The sequence below is a fragment of the Zophobas morio genome, unplaced genomic scaffold, assembly GCF_036711695.1.
Source record: "Zophobas morio isolate AGI-343-1 ecotype UQ-CSIRO unplaced genomic scaffold, CSIRO_AGI_Zmor_V1 ptg000012l, whole genome shotgun sequence".
NCBI classification, from domain to species: domain Eukaryota; kingdom Metazoa; phylum Arthropoda; class Insecta; order Coleoptera; family Tenebrionidae; genus Zophobas; species Zophobas morio.
The window spans coordinates 9,050,375-9,065,314 of NW_026972117.1; the positions used below are offsets into that span (position 1 = coordinate 9,050,375).

Consider the following 14,940-nt stretch of genomic DNA (forward strand, 5'->3'; position numbering starts at 1 on the left):
TTCTTAAAATTTTTCGTTTCGGTTTTTTAAAATTCTCTTTATATTTTCAGTTGTTCGTTTTTTCAATTTTTTAATTTGCAATTTCACGAGTTTTCAGTTTTTCTGCTTCAATCTTTCATTTCTTCAATTTTTCGCCTCGATTTTTTTATTTTCTTTATTTTTTCAATTTTTCAGCTTTTCCATAATAATGTTATAATTTTCCTTTCTTTCAATGTGCAACTTTTCAATTTTTAGATTTTTTTATTTCTCGTTGTTTAAATTTTAGAATTTTCAGTTTCATGCTTTTTCAATTTTTCGTTTCTTTAATTTTTGATTTGTAATTGTTTTTAAATATTTAATAATTATCAAAAAATATTTCTCTGTTGTTCAATTACCGGATTTTAAAACTTCCGTTTACTTTATTTTTCAATTTTTTGAATTTCAATTTTTTAATTTCTCGACATTTAATTTTTCTGTGTCAAACTTAAATCTCATAATTTTTCGATTTTACAATTTTTGGGTTTTCCAATTTTTTGATTCAATAATTTTTTCGATTTTTAAGTTTTCATGTTTTAGTTTTTAGTTTCTTTTTTTGATTTTTCAACTTTTCGATTAAAAAAAAGGAAAAATAGTGAAATTGAAAGATCAAAAATGAAAAGGAAAAACCTAAAAATTGGAAATCAAGAACTTGAAAAATTGAAGAAACGAAAATTGAAAAACCAAAACATTAAAAATTGGGCAATTGAAAAATCGATAAAATGCAAAACCGATAAAACGAAATATGCATTGTAAAATCAAAATATTGAAAATTAAAGAAATCGGAATATCGAGGAATTGAAAAATCTTTGAAAAATTGAATAAACGAAAGAAACATTAAAGGGGAATAAAACCGAAAAATTGTGAGATAAAATCGAGAGAAAAAAATTAAAAATCGGGAAAATAAAAATCAAGAACACGAGTTTCTATTGTTAATTTTTTCAGTTTTTTGATTTTCCAACTTTTAGATGTTTAAATTTTTAGATTTTGGAATTTGACGAGTTTTAAATTTTTCAAGGTTTTAATTTTTCGTTTCGATTTTTTTATTTTCTTTATTTTTTCAATGTGCAACTTTTTAATTTTGGCATTTTTCAATTTTTAGATTTTTAAATTTTTCGTTTTTCAATTTTTCATGACTTTTCAATTTTTCGTTTCTTTAATTTTTGATATGCAATTTTTCTGGTTTTGATTTAATAATTATAATAAAAAAAAATCAGTTTTTGAATTTTACAATTTTAGGATTTTTCCATTTTTCAATTACTGGATTTAAAACGTTTCCGTTTATTTGATTTTTCAATTTTTCAATTTTTAATTTTTTAATTTCTCGATATTTAATTTTTCTGTTTCGAACTTCTTTAATCTTACTTTTTTGATGATTTTACAATTTTTGGGTTTTCCAATTTTTCGAATCGATTCATTAACTTTTTCCATTTTTAGTTTTTCGTTTTTTTTTTATTTTTTAACTTTTCGATTAAAAAAAAGGAAAAATTGTAAAATTGAAAAATCAATAATGATAAAGGAAAACTTTGAAAAACCTAAAAATTGGAAATCAAGAACTTGAAAAATTGAAGAAACTGAAAAATCGAAAAATGAAAAACTGTAATATCGAAAAATTGCAAAACTGCAAATGAAAAATTGCAGAATTGCAAATCAAAAACAAAACAAACGAGAAATTCAAAAATTTGGAAGTCAGGAAATTGAAAAACGAAATAAAATAAAAAAAAAGATTTTGTGATGGAATCTTTTTTTTTATTCTTAAATTTTGCATTTCTTCAATTCGGTTTCGGTTTTTTATTTTCTTTATATTTTTAATTTTTCATTTCTTCAATTTTTCAATTTACAATGTTGGCAATTTTTCGTTTTTAAATTTTTCAATTTTCCAACTTTTAGATGTCTCAATGTTTAGGTTTGCAATTTCACGTGTTTTCAATTTTTCAGCTTTTCAATGTTCTCATGTTATAATTTTCCTTTTTTCAATGTGAAATCTTTCAGTTTTGGGATTTTTCAATATTTCGATCTGCAATTTTTTGGTTTTCGATTTTTCAACTTTCCGAATAAAAAAAAAGGAAAAAACTGTAAAATTGAAAAATCAAAAATAAAAAAACGAAAAGGTATAAAAAGAAAACTTTGAAAAATAATAATAATAATTTAAACTTAGGTTAAAACTTTGCAAAGTTGATTAAACGAAAAAAGCATTAAAAAAATAAAGAAAATTAAAAACGAAAAATTGTGTTATAAAATCGAGAAAAAGAAAACTAAAAATTTTGGAAAATGAAAAACTGCAATATCGAAAAATTGCAAAATTGCAATTCGAAAATTGAACAAGCGAGAAATCAAAGTTGAAAAAACGAAAAATTATGACACCGAAAAATAAAATGTCTCAATTTGTAGATTTTTCAATTTTTTGATTTGCAATTTCATGAGTTTTAAATTTTTCAGCTTTTCATTGTACAAATAATTTTCCTTTTTTTCAATGTGAAATTCTTCAGTTTTGGGATTTTTCAATTTTTCGGTTTTCGATTTTTCAACTTTTAGATTTTAAATTTTTCGTTTTTTCAATTTTAGAATTTTCAGTTTCACGATTTTTTCGTTTGTTTAATTTTTTATTTGCAATTTTTCTGGTTTTGATTTTAAATTTGTAATAATTAATTATAATTAAAAAAAAAAACAGTTTTTGGATTTTAAAATTTTAGGATTTTTCCATTTTTCAGTTTTTCGATCTTTAATTTTTCAATTTCTCGATATTTATTTTTTCAGTTTCAAACTGAAGTCTGAGAGTTTTTGACGATGCCATAATTTTCGATTTTACAATTTTTGGGTTTTCCAAAGTTATACACATACAAAATTTGACAACAATCGGTCCAGTAGTTTCCGAGATTATGTGTCTAATATAAATTGATATAGACGACAGACAGACATTCGGAAACGGGGGACCACTTTTTTCGTACTCTAGGGGTCATGAAACGTAGAGAAAACAAAAGTGGGCTTAAGTAATCATGACTTACTAGACGACTTTTCAGAAAAAACATCATTCACTTGTCACGTTCTTTAACAACAAAACCCAACAATGAAGATGAAAGCGCTTAAATAAAAATTACTATCCACCACAACGAAACAGTGAAAAATGGGTACATTTCTAGTGGACCACACACAAAAATGAACATGAAAAATGATGATAAATGTGCCGTGTATTAATTAATATACGTTTTACTCGGAACTTCTACCCTGTACTCTACGCATTCAAGGTGGCAACGTCAACACAAAACATCATTGGCATCCACTTTTTAACAATTTAGGTGTGCGAAACTGTCACTATTGTTAGGTCGTTATTAACGCCCGTCGCCTTGTAAACCAAAAATCCTCATGTTGGTACCTCCAAGACAGCCGGACGTCAATAACGTCAACCCACAACGCCACAGCCAACTTCACACAAACAAATCCAAAAATCACCTCCTCTACTTTACAAAATGCAAACTGAAGACAACAAAAATCTCATTTGTACATACAAAACAAACTTCGACTTACTCCAACAGTCTTTTATGCTGGTTTCCAAATGTTGGGTTGTTCTGATGAGACTGTCGTATTCTAGGAAAGATGTAATGAAAATTTGCGAATGCGAAATTTTACGAAAGCACAACTGAAGGAACTTAACACATAAAGCATGGTGATGATGGATGAGACAACTATCACGAAAACGTCAAAAACGAATTACCTGACTTATGGAGATGCCCGAATCCATCGGGAATTTGTAAGTCGACGCTTTGGAGACGGTCAGCGATGACGGAATGCTGGGGATATTGAGACTTTTTTTGATAGAACTGGCACTTACTGGCGTCGTGATAATTTCGGCTTCTATGTTCCTACCGAGTTGCTTGGAGGAGTGCTGTTTTTGCTTATCGGCGAGTTTTTCCTGGAGGGTCTTACCCGAGCTGGGTTGGCTGGGTGTTACGAAGGAGGAGGTGGTTATGAGGGGAATGGAACCCTGCAGTACGGGGGTTATGGAGATGTTGGGGCGGTCTTTCATGAGGATGTTGGCAGCCTTGTCCATGGCTTTTTGGTGGATGTTGCTGTGGGCTTTGGAAATCATGGGTTCCTTGAACAACGAACAATTATGCAACCAGTAATACATCTCGAAGTGTCGACAACCATTTTGAAATTTTACATTTTTACATACCTTGAAAATCTGCGAACTCGCTGTCGTTTTGGTGACCGCCGTCCCACTCTTGCTCAGTTTCGTGATATCCGCCGCCCCATAACTCGTCCCCGCTGTATAAATCCCCTTAAAACTCCCCGGCGTGTACACAGGCTTCGCTTTACAAGTAACTGGAACCTGACTCATTGACGTAACTGAATGCGTGATAGTCTCTGTTTTGGAAGGATACGTCTTAGCTTTGTTACCCAAATTAATAGGTGCTTGTTGATTTGTCAGTGCATGTGGTAGATTAACGTTATACATACTTGACGGAACCGTCGACTTAACTTTAGTGATAGTCGTTGCTTGCGACCCAGAGGTGATAGTTTGTGGAAGAACCTTCTTGGTGGTAAAACCCGAGGACTTCGACCCTGGATCCAACGCCGCGAACGCCTTCAGAGACTCCATCGTCAAGTTCGGGGTGATGGACACTTCACTCTTCTTTTTACCATACGACGTACTCTTCTCACTTAATTGCGACGGCATAAACTGTTTGAGCAAGTTGGCGTTACTGAGTATAGGATTTTGTCCGCTTGTTAGAAACTGATTACTGAATTGACTTTGCGCCAGCGCGTTAGCGAACTGAGTTTGCGTGAAATATTGACTCAACTGAGTGAGTTGAGTCAAACTTAAACTCTGACTGTACTGTTTGATTAGTTCTTCTTGGTAGTGTTTGAGGTAGTTGTAGGTGGCGTTTTGTTCCATGAAGGATTTTTGCCAAGAGTATGGGTTTGAAGCGATGTTCGGGCTACGACCTCTGTGTACTCGTGGTTGTCCGGGTACTTTAGGTAGAGGGGGGCGGCCGCGAGGTCTGCCCATTCCGGGTCTTTTAAGAGGGGGTTGATTAGACGGACCTACCGTAGATGGCGCTGGTAAAACCGGGGGCTGCAAAAATTATTTAAATAATGCACGTCAATTGTGAGTGTACAAACATTGGCGACTCCTGGTCCTCGTAGCAGTGCTGCTGCTGCTTGATTTTGGAGTTGGCGCTTTTGTTTTTCTACGATGCGGTTTTGTTGGCAGAATTTGGTCGCTAAGTCTAGGACGTTGGCGTTTTCGGGGATCTGTAATGCATTTTTGTGACAATTGGAATTAAAGTTGTAAAATTTGTTCAGAATAAATTTGGCGGTGTTGTTAAATTTTTAAAATTTGAATTATCCTTTTTTAAATTGATTGATGTAGAAAAATTATTGCATAATTTTGTTTTACTTTGTCAGTTGAAAAAAAAAAAATTGTGAAAACTACCGCTTTTCCTCAAATACTGGTAATTATTAGGGGGCAATAATAGTTATTTATGTATCAAGGGTATTATGAAGTACTTTATGCCTGGTTTATTACATTTTTTCGATTTTGTGGACAATTTTTATTGTTTTGTTTTTTATTATCTGATTTCTTTGTTGTTTTTTTCGAATTTTTGAGATATTTTCCATATTTGGATTTTTGGAATTACTGGATTTTTTTATTTCTTTGATATTTTTGGATTTTTTGGACATTATCAATTTTTTGGATACTTGCATTTTTTTCAGTGTTTGGACTTTTTTAATTTTGTTACATTTTTTGGAGTTGATACTTTTTATTTATTTAATTTTCTGATTTTCGGATTTTTTGAATTTTTGGAATTTTGGAGTTCCTGAGTTTTTAAGGTTCTTGAGTTTCTTCGATTTTTTTAAATTGTTGGGTTTTTTGGATCATTGGATTTTTTTAATTTCTTCGGTTTGTTGCATTTCTTGAATTTCTTGTATTTTTTGGTTTTTTGGATCCAAAAAATCAAAGAATTAAAAAAATTCAAACATAAAATTTTTTTGGATTTCTGGAATTACTGGATTTCTTGAATTTTTTGGGATTTTTGAACTGCTCGGATATTACAGATTTTTGGTTTTTACCTTTTTTTCGGATTTATTCAATTTTTTCGTTTTCTGGACAATTTTTTTTGTTTTTTTTTTTCGTTTTCTGGTCATTTTTTTGTTTTTTTTTTTTAATTTTGGGATATCTTCCATATTTGAACTTTTGGAATTACTGGTTTTTTGAATTTCTTCGATTTTTTTAGATTTTTGGATTTTCAATCTTCAATTTTTTGGACATTATCGATTTTTTGGATATTTGCATTTCTTGCGTTTTTTTGGACTTTTTGAATTTTATTGGATTTTTTTTTTTGGAATTGTGAGATTTCGTGGATTCTTTTTGGATATTTTTTTCTTATTTATTTAATTGTCTGATTTTAGGATTTTTGGAGTTCTTGAGTTTAAGTTTCTTGGGTTTTTTGGATTTTTTAAATTCTTAGATTTTTTGGATCAGCGGATTTTTTGAGTTTCTTCGATTTGTTGCATTTTTTGGGTTTCTTATATTTTTTGGATCCAAAAAATCAAAGAATTTAAAAAATTCAAACAAAAATTTTTTGGATTTCTGGAATTGTTGGATTTCTTGAATTTTTTGGGATTTTTAGTTTGTACGGATGTTGCAGATTTTTTGTTTTTTTTTTGGTTTTTACTTATTTTTCGGATTTATTCCATTTTTCCGTTTTCTGGATTTTTTTTTTTTTAATTTTGGGATATTTTCCATAATTTATTTAACAGAGAAATTACAGAGTAGAGGAAAAAAAATCCTATGGGTACTCTATACAAATTAAACTAAACTTTATTTGAATTTTTGGAAATACTGGTTTTTCGAACTGCTCGGATTTTGTAGATTTTTGAATTTTGAATCTTCGATTTTTTGGATATTTATTTGTTGCGTTTTTTGGACTTTTTGAATTTTGTTGGATTTTTTTTTTTGGAATTGTTAGATTTCTTGGATTTTTTTTGGATAATTATTTTTTTCTTATTTATTAAATTTTCTGATTTTTGGATTTTTTGGATTTTTGGGGTTCTTGAGTTTTTTAAGTTTCTTGGGATTTTGGATTTTTTAAATTCTTTGATTTTTTGAGTTTCATTAGTTTGTTGTATTTCTTGTTTTTTTTTGATGCAAAAAATCAAAGAATTTAGAAAATTCAAGCATCTAAAAAATCCAACAAACCCAAGAAACTCAAAAAAATAAAAAAAAACGAAAATCCACAATATCGAGTAAAATTCAATAAATCCAAAAAATCCAAAGAATCTAAAAAATCCGAAGAACTCGGTAATACAAAAAATCCAAATAAATCCAAGAACTCCAGAAATCCACAATCCTCAAAAAATCCAAAAACTCAAGAAATTCAAGAAATCCAAAAAATCGAAGAATCTAAAAAATCCAAGAAGTTAACTAATTGAAGTGATTCAAAAATTCAAAGGTCCAAGAAACTCAGAAGCCCAAAAATCCAAAAAACAGAAATAAAACAAAACAGAAAACAAAAATTATCAAAAAAAAAATCGAAACAAGTTGAATTTTGCATGTTTTTAATTTAGTCATTGCTTTGGATTTTCTCGATATATTCAATTTTTTTAATTTTTGCAATTATTAGATTTTTGAGTTTTTTGGGTTTTTTGGATTTCTTCGGTTTTTTAGGTTTTTCGGATTTTTTTTGGATTAGTTAGATTTTTTTAATTATATGGATTTTTTTTCTTATTTGGATTTTTTGGGTAATTTAAATTTTTTAGATTTTGCTTTTTTTATTTTTTGGATTTATTCAAGTTTTTCGATTTTTTTGATAATTTTAACTTTTTTAATTTTCTGATTTTTGGAAATTTGGAATTATTCTATTTTTTGGATTTTTGAAATTACCGGATTTTTTGTTTTATTTTTTGAATTTTTTTTCAATTTTTTCAAGTTTTAAGATTTCTTGATTTTTTTTTTGGATAACCTTTTCTTGTTTATTTAATTTTCCGACTTTTGGAATTATTGGAGTTCTTGAGTTTTTTAAGTTTCTTGGATTTCTTTGATGTTTTAGATTAATTGGTTTTTCGGATTTCTGGAATCAATGGAGTTCTTGAATTTTTTTGGTTTTTTGGTTAATATATTTTTTTTTGGATTTATTCAATTTAGTGTTTTCTGGGCAATTTTTATTGCTTTGTTTTTTATTTTCTAGTTTATTTGATTTTTTGAATTTTTGTGATATTTTCCATATTTGGATTTTTGGAATTACTAGTTTTTTGAGTTTCTTCGATTTTTTGGATATTTGCATTTCTTGCGTTGTTTGGACTTTTTGAATTTTGTTGGATTTTTTTTTGGGATTGTTAGATTTCTTGGATTCTTTTTGGATAATTTTTTCTTATTTATTTAATTTTCTGATTTGGAGTTTTTGGATTTTTGGAGTTCTTGAGTTTTTAAGTTTCTTGGATTTTTTACATTTTTTGATTTTTTGGATCAGCGACTTTTTTAAGTTTCTTCAGTGTTGGATTTCTTGTATTTTTTGAAGGTTTGGGTCCAAAAAATTAAAAAAATTCAGACATGTAAATTTTTTTGGATTCCTGGAATTGTTGGATGTCTCGAATTTTTGGGGATTTTTCGGATATTACAGACTTTTTGGTTTTTACTTATTTTTCGGATTGATTCAATTTTTCCGTTTTCTGGACATTTTTTTTTTGTTCTGTGTTTTCTCTGATTTTTTTTTTTAATTTTGGGATATTTTCCATATTTGAATTTTTGGAATTACTGGTTTTTTGAGTTCCTCGGATTTTTTAGATTTTTGAATTTTAAATTTTCGATTTTTTGGATATTTGCATTTGTTGCGTTTTTTGGACTTTTTAAATTTTGTTGGATTTTTTTTTGGATAATTTTTTCATATTTAATTTTCTGATTTTTGGATTTTTTGGATTTTTGGGGTTCTTGAGTTTTTAAGTTTCTTGGGTTTTTGGATTTTTTAGATTATTGGATTTTTTAAATTCTTTGATTTTTTGAGTTTCTTCTGTTTGTTGCATTTCTTGGATTTCTTGCATTTTTTGATTTTTTGGATCCAAAAAATTAAAGAATTTAGAAAATTCAAGCATCTAAAAAATCCAACAAACCCAAGAAACTCAATAAATTAAAAAAAAAACAAAAAAAAAATTATCCAAAATATCCAAAAAAAAATCAATAAATCCAAAAAATCCAAAGAATCTGAAAAATCAGAGGAACCCAAGAAACAAAAAATTCGGTAATCCAAAAAATCCAAATCAATCCAAGAACTCCAAAAATCCAAAATCCTCCAAAAATCTAAAAACCCAAGAAATTCAAGAAATCCAAAAAATCGAAGAATTTCAAAAATCCAAGAAGTTAAATAATTGAAATGATTCAAAAATTCAAAGATCCAAGAAACTCAGAAGTCCAAAAATCCAAAAAACAGGAATAAAACAAAACAAAAAACAAAAATTACCCAAAAAAATCGAAAAAAGTTGAATTTTGGATTTTCTGGATATATTCGATTTTTTGAATTTTTGCAATTATTAGATTTTTGAATTTCTTGGGTTCTTTGGATTTCTTCGGTTTTTTGGACTTTTTCGATTATTTAAATTTTTTTATTACATGTATTTTTTTTTTATTATTTCGATTTTTTTGGATTTTTAGATTTTGCTTTTTTTTTATTTTTTGGATTTTTCAAGTTTTTCGATTTTTTTGATAATTTTTTTGTTTTATTTGCCAACTTTTGGAAGTTTGGAATTCTTCTATTTTTTTGGATTTTGGGATATTTTCCATATTTGGATTTTTGAAGTTACTGGAATTTTTGTTTCTTTTATTTTTTTGATTTTTTTTTAATTTTTTGAACGTTATCAATTTTTTTGGATATTTGCATTTCTTGCATTTTTTGGATTTTGTTAATTTTTTAGTTTTTAGATTTCTTGATTTTTTTTTAATCTTTTGTTTATTTAATTTTCTGATTTCTGGATTTTTTGAATTTTTGGAATTCTTGGGTTTCTTAGATTTTTTTAGATTAATTGTTTTTTTGGATTTCTAGAATCAGTGGAGTTCTTGAATTTTTTGGGTTTTTTTGCTTTTTTTATTGTTTTGTTTTTTATTTTCTAGTTTTTTGTTTTTTTTTCGGATATTTTCCATATTTGAATTTTTAGATATTTAAATTCTTTGATTTTTGAACATTATCGATTTTTTGATATTTGCATTTCTTGCGTATTTTGGATTTTTTGAATTTTGTTAGATTTTTTGGAGTTCTTAGATTTCTTGGATTTTTTTTGGATAATTTTTCGTGTTTATTTAATTTTCAAATTTTTGGATTTTTGAAATTCTTGGGTTTTTAAGTTTCTTGGTTTTCTTGGATTTTTTAAATTCTTTGATTTTTTGGATCATTGGATTTCTTGATTTTTTGACTTTTTACATCCGAAAAATTAAAGAATTTAAAAAATTCAACAAACCCATGAAACTAAAAAAACCCAAGAAGTTCAAAAAATTCAAAACATCGTAAATATCCATAAATTCAAAAAGCAGCCAAAAAAAATTGAAAAAATTCAAAAATCCAAAGCATCCAAGAAACTCAGAACCTCAAAAAACTTAGGAAATTCAATAATTCCGAACATCCAAAAAATAAAAATTATCCAAAAAAAATCGAAAAAAGAAACTGAACCGAATTTTGCATTTTTGTTTTTTTCATTTTATTGGATTTTTTGGATGTATTCGATTTTTTGCGTTTTGGAATTATCGAATTTCTTGAGTTTCCTGGGTTTTTTGTGGATTTCTTCGATTTTTTAGTTTTTTCGAATTTTTTTGGATAATTTGGACTTTTTGTTTTTATTTTTTTGAATGCTTTCAATTTTTTGATAATTTTTATTTTTTTTTTTTATTTCGTGTTTTTCGAATTATTCTGGTTTTCCGATATTTGGAGATTATTATAGATTTTCTGGATTTTGGATTTCTTGAGTTTCTTGCTTGCATCCATTGGGTTATTTAATTTTTTTCCGATTTCGTGAATTTTTTTAATTTTTCGAACTTATTCAAAATCCGAGGAAATAAATTAGCATTTTAAAAAATTTAAATTTTTTTCTAAATATCAAAAAAAGTACAGTAACACAAAATTATGCGCATATTTTGACAAACATTTATGCATATAAATCCCCCCTTCATTATTACCTTTCCCTTCTTCATTTTCTTGTACACCTCGGTCAACATCGCCGCAAACGTGGCCTCCTTGGCGGTTTCGTGCTTCTGCACGCGCTGATACGACCTAAATATATCCTGCAGAAGTCTCTGAACAGCCGTATCATTCATATTTGCCACATTCTGTATCTGCGCCCTCAAACACTGAATACACATCGCCATGGCTTGGTCCGCAAACTGTAACCTCTCCGAATCTTTGATATAAATTCTAAAACACAATAAAACTATCCTGACCAAAAAAAAAACGAACAGTGCGTACTTATCGGGGTCCGGAGCTTTTCTGAACTGCATCGAGAGATCTAGAAGGAGCTTATTATCATTAGTGGCACGCAAAATTTGCAGGAGAAGAGTGATGCAGCGGCTCATGTGGGCAGATAGAGAGCCAGGACGGTCAATTTCGCTTGATGGTATTCTCCAAATTCCCTACAATACATGATACATGTACACACAATATGATTACTATTTAAAAAACTGACGTTGAAAAAGTTGTGATTTTTGCGATCTGAAAATAATCCTGTGATGACGACGCCGCCTTTGCAGGTGTATTCACCCAATAATAATTGTTTGCTTTTACTTAAGTCCTTTCTGCTTTTGTAGTTGAAATATAAATGCGCGAGTCTGTATAACGCTTTGTAATTTTGAGGCAGACGTATAACACACTGTTCCAACCCTTGAATAATATATATGTTATATAAATGAGTTGTGAAATTAAAAATTTATAAATAATTTACCAACAATACAGCGATCAATGAGTGCAAGAATGTCGCTATTAGACATATTTCCATTAGTAGTTTCTGACGACGAAGACGACGAAGAAGAACTGCTATCGTCGTCGCTGTCTGAATCAGAACTACTGGACGAACTACTTGAAGAACTCGGGGAACTACTCGACTCATCAACTGACGTCTGAAAATAATTCCATCACTATCAACTGCCAACTTAAATAAACACAACTTTACTCTTATATCGGTTTCCGTTTCGCTTCCACTCTTCACTTTAGTATTTTCAACTTTCTCCACCTTCGTTTCCTCCATTTTTACTTCCACAACGTTCTTGCTCGTCAAACTAGTGTCCGAATCCGGCTCCTGCTCCTCAGTCTTCTTCATCGTTTCTTCCATCATCTTATCCAGAAAATCCTGAACGTCCTGACCTGCTCCCTTTGGCGGAAACTCGATCTTACTCACCTCAGCCTGTGCTTTCGACTCGTCGTCCGAATCGGAAATCATGATGACGTCCGTGCCGTCGTCTTTTTTAGTCGAAACGGGGTCTTTGGCGCTACTTGCGATTTTGCTCAACATATCGTTGATGCAGTTTTTGACTTCTTTGAGGATGTCTTCGTTTTTGATTTTCGGGTCTTTGGCGGCTGGCGCGGGAGCCGTGTTTGATATTAATTGTTTGACGAGGGTTTTCTTGGGGAAGTAGGACTTGTCTAGGTGCTCTTTGAAGAGGTTTCCGACGGAGTTGGGGATTTCTTTGCCTTCGTGGAGTTCTAGGTATTTCAAGACGGATGCGTGGATTCTGTAGTGTAACTCTAGGGCTTCTACGGATAGGTGCTGGGGGTTGTGGTAGTTGATTTTGTCGGGGTACATGGCGTTGTTTTCGTGGAGGAGTTTGCTAGCCTGTGATCATAACAGAAGAAAAAATTGGTCGAAGGTTATTTATTTTTGGGGTTTTTTTAGTTTTCCAATTTTTCAATTTTTACAATTTTCGCCATTTTTCAAATTTTCGGTTTAAATTTTTTTTTATTGCTCAATTTCTGGACTTTTCGATTGTTCGGTTTGTCAATATTTCGATTTTTCAATTTTTGAAAATAATTTTTTCCCGTTGGTTAACTGCTTTAAATATTTTTCTTATTGTCCGCCTCCTTTGGAATTTGCGCCCCCACAGCGCAGAAAAATTGAAAAATCGAGCAATCGAAAAATACTGAATTTAAAAAATTGAAAAATAAAAAAATTGGACACTCGAAAATTTTTAAAATTGAAAAATATAAAATTTAAAAACCGAAAAATCGCAAAATTGAAGAATCGAAAACTGAAAAATCCAGAAATTGAAAAACTCGAAAACTAAAATGACCGAAATATTGAAAAATCGAAGCATCGAAAAATTGGAAAATCGAGAAATCCAAATAAATCTAACATCAAAAGATTAAGAAATCGCAAAGTCGAAAAATCGAAAAATTGAGAAATCGAAATAGTCCAAAATCGAAAAGTTAAAAATTGAAAAATTTAACAATAAAGTGATAAATCGAGAAATTAAAAAATTGAAAATTCGAAAAACTGAAAAATATAAAAATTGAAAAATCCATAAATCAAAAATTTTAAAAATCGAAAAATTGAAAAACCGAAAAGTCGAAATTCGAAACATCCAGAAATCGAAACATTAAATAAATTTTTCGATTTGTCCATTTTTCGATTTTTTGATTTCTCTATTTTTTTGAATTTCAGTTTTTCGAGTTTTAAATTATACATTTTTCATTCTTTCGATTTCTAGATGTTTCGATTTTTCTATTTTTAAATTTTTTGAATTTTCAGTTTTTCGATGTTCGATTTTTCGATTTCTCGATTTTTCGAGAAATCGAATTCTCCATTTGTCAATCTTTCGGTTCTTCGATTTTTCGATGTTTTAAATTTTTAAATTTTAGATTTATCAGTTTTTTGATGTTTCTATTTCTCGACCTTTTGAAATTTTGACTTCTCGGTTTTAAATTTTTCGGTTTTCCATTTTTCAACTCTCGATTTGTCAATTTTTTGATATTTTAATTTCAGGATCTTTCAGATTTTCGATTTCTCATTTGTGAAATCTTCAGTTTTTCGATTCTTCAATTTTTCATTTTTTTTTATTTTCGACTTCGATTTCCTGATTATTTGTTGACGTTCTGAATTCTCGTTTTTTTATCTTTTCATTTCTCCGTTTCTCCATTTTCAGTGTTTTTCAAATGTGTAATTTGCCGATTTTTCAGGTTTTTTATTTCTCAATTATTCAATGTTTCAGTTTTCGGATTTTTCAATTTTTAAATTTTTGGATTTTTCAATTTTAGATTTTTTCAATTTTTTACTGTTTCGATTTCCCGCCTTTTCATTTTCCCGATTTTTCGACATTTAGATTTTTTTTTTGGTTCTTCAATTCATCGATGCTTTGGTTTTTCAATTTTTAACTTCTAGATTTTGAAGTATTTTGACTTCTCGGCTATTGATGTTTGGATTTTTCAACTTTTTGTCATTCAGTCTTGGAGTTTTCAATATTTCGATTCTTCAATTTTTCGGTTTTTAGGTTTCTCAATTTTTTAATTCTTCAATTTCACGATTTATCGGGATTTCGATGTTTCAATTTTTTTAATTTTACATTTTTCAATTTTTATCTTTTTGATTTCTCAATTTCTCAATCTTTTGATGTTTGAATTTCTCGATGTTACATTTTTCCAATTTTTAGGATTTTTTAATTTTTCGGTTCTTAAATTTTTCAATTATTTGATATTTCAGTTTTGAGACTTTTCAATATTTTATACATTCTTTAATTTTTTGAATTTTTAAATTTTAGATTTATCATTTTTTTTTATTGTTTCGATTTCTCGATATTTTAGTCTAAGGATTTTTCAGTTTTTTTATTGTTTAACTTTTCGATTTTTTAATTCCTCGATTTTCAATTTTTGGATACATATATTTTAATGTTGAAATTTTTCAAATTTTCGATTCTTCATTGGTGGATTCTTCAGTTTTTCGACTTTTCAATTTTTCAGT

The 14,940-nt window shown here is 28.8% G+C and overlaps 1 protein-coding gene across 4 annotated transcripts in view; it reads right to left on the reverse strand.

Annotated features, from left to right (window-relative positions):
- LOC135127733 (calcineurin-binding protein cabin-1-like) overlaps positions 1-14,940 on the reverse strand; it is a 36,407-nt gene that overhangs the window by 3,154 nt on the left and 18,313 nt on the right. For 2 of the 4 annotated variants that reach the window (XM_064054317.1, XM_064054316.1), the window contains 8 exons: positions 12,163-12,822; positions 11,935-12,109; positions 11,680-11,873; positions 11,463-11,626; positions 11,177-11,411; positions 5,140-5,271; positions 4,190-5,092; positions 3,728-4,108 (listed from right to left, as the gene is read on the reverse strand). In XM_064054317.1, the coding sequence (XP_063910387.1) occupies positions 3,728-4,108; positions 4,190-5,092; positions 5,140-5,271; positions 11,177-11,411; positions 11,463-11,626; positions 11,680-11,873; positions 11,935-12,109; positions 12,163-12,822 (2,844 nt within the window). Of the gene's footprint in view, positions 1-3,540; positions 3,601-3,727; positions 4,109-4,189; positions 5,093-5,139; positions 5,272-11,176; positions 11,412-11,462; positions 11,627-11,679; positions 11,874-11,934; positions 12,110-12,162; positions 12,823-14,940 lie in introns of all 4 variants that reach the window. The other 2 variants (XM_064054318.1, XM_064054320.1) reach the window with 2 other exon arrangements.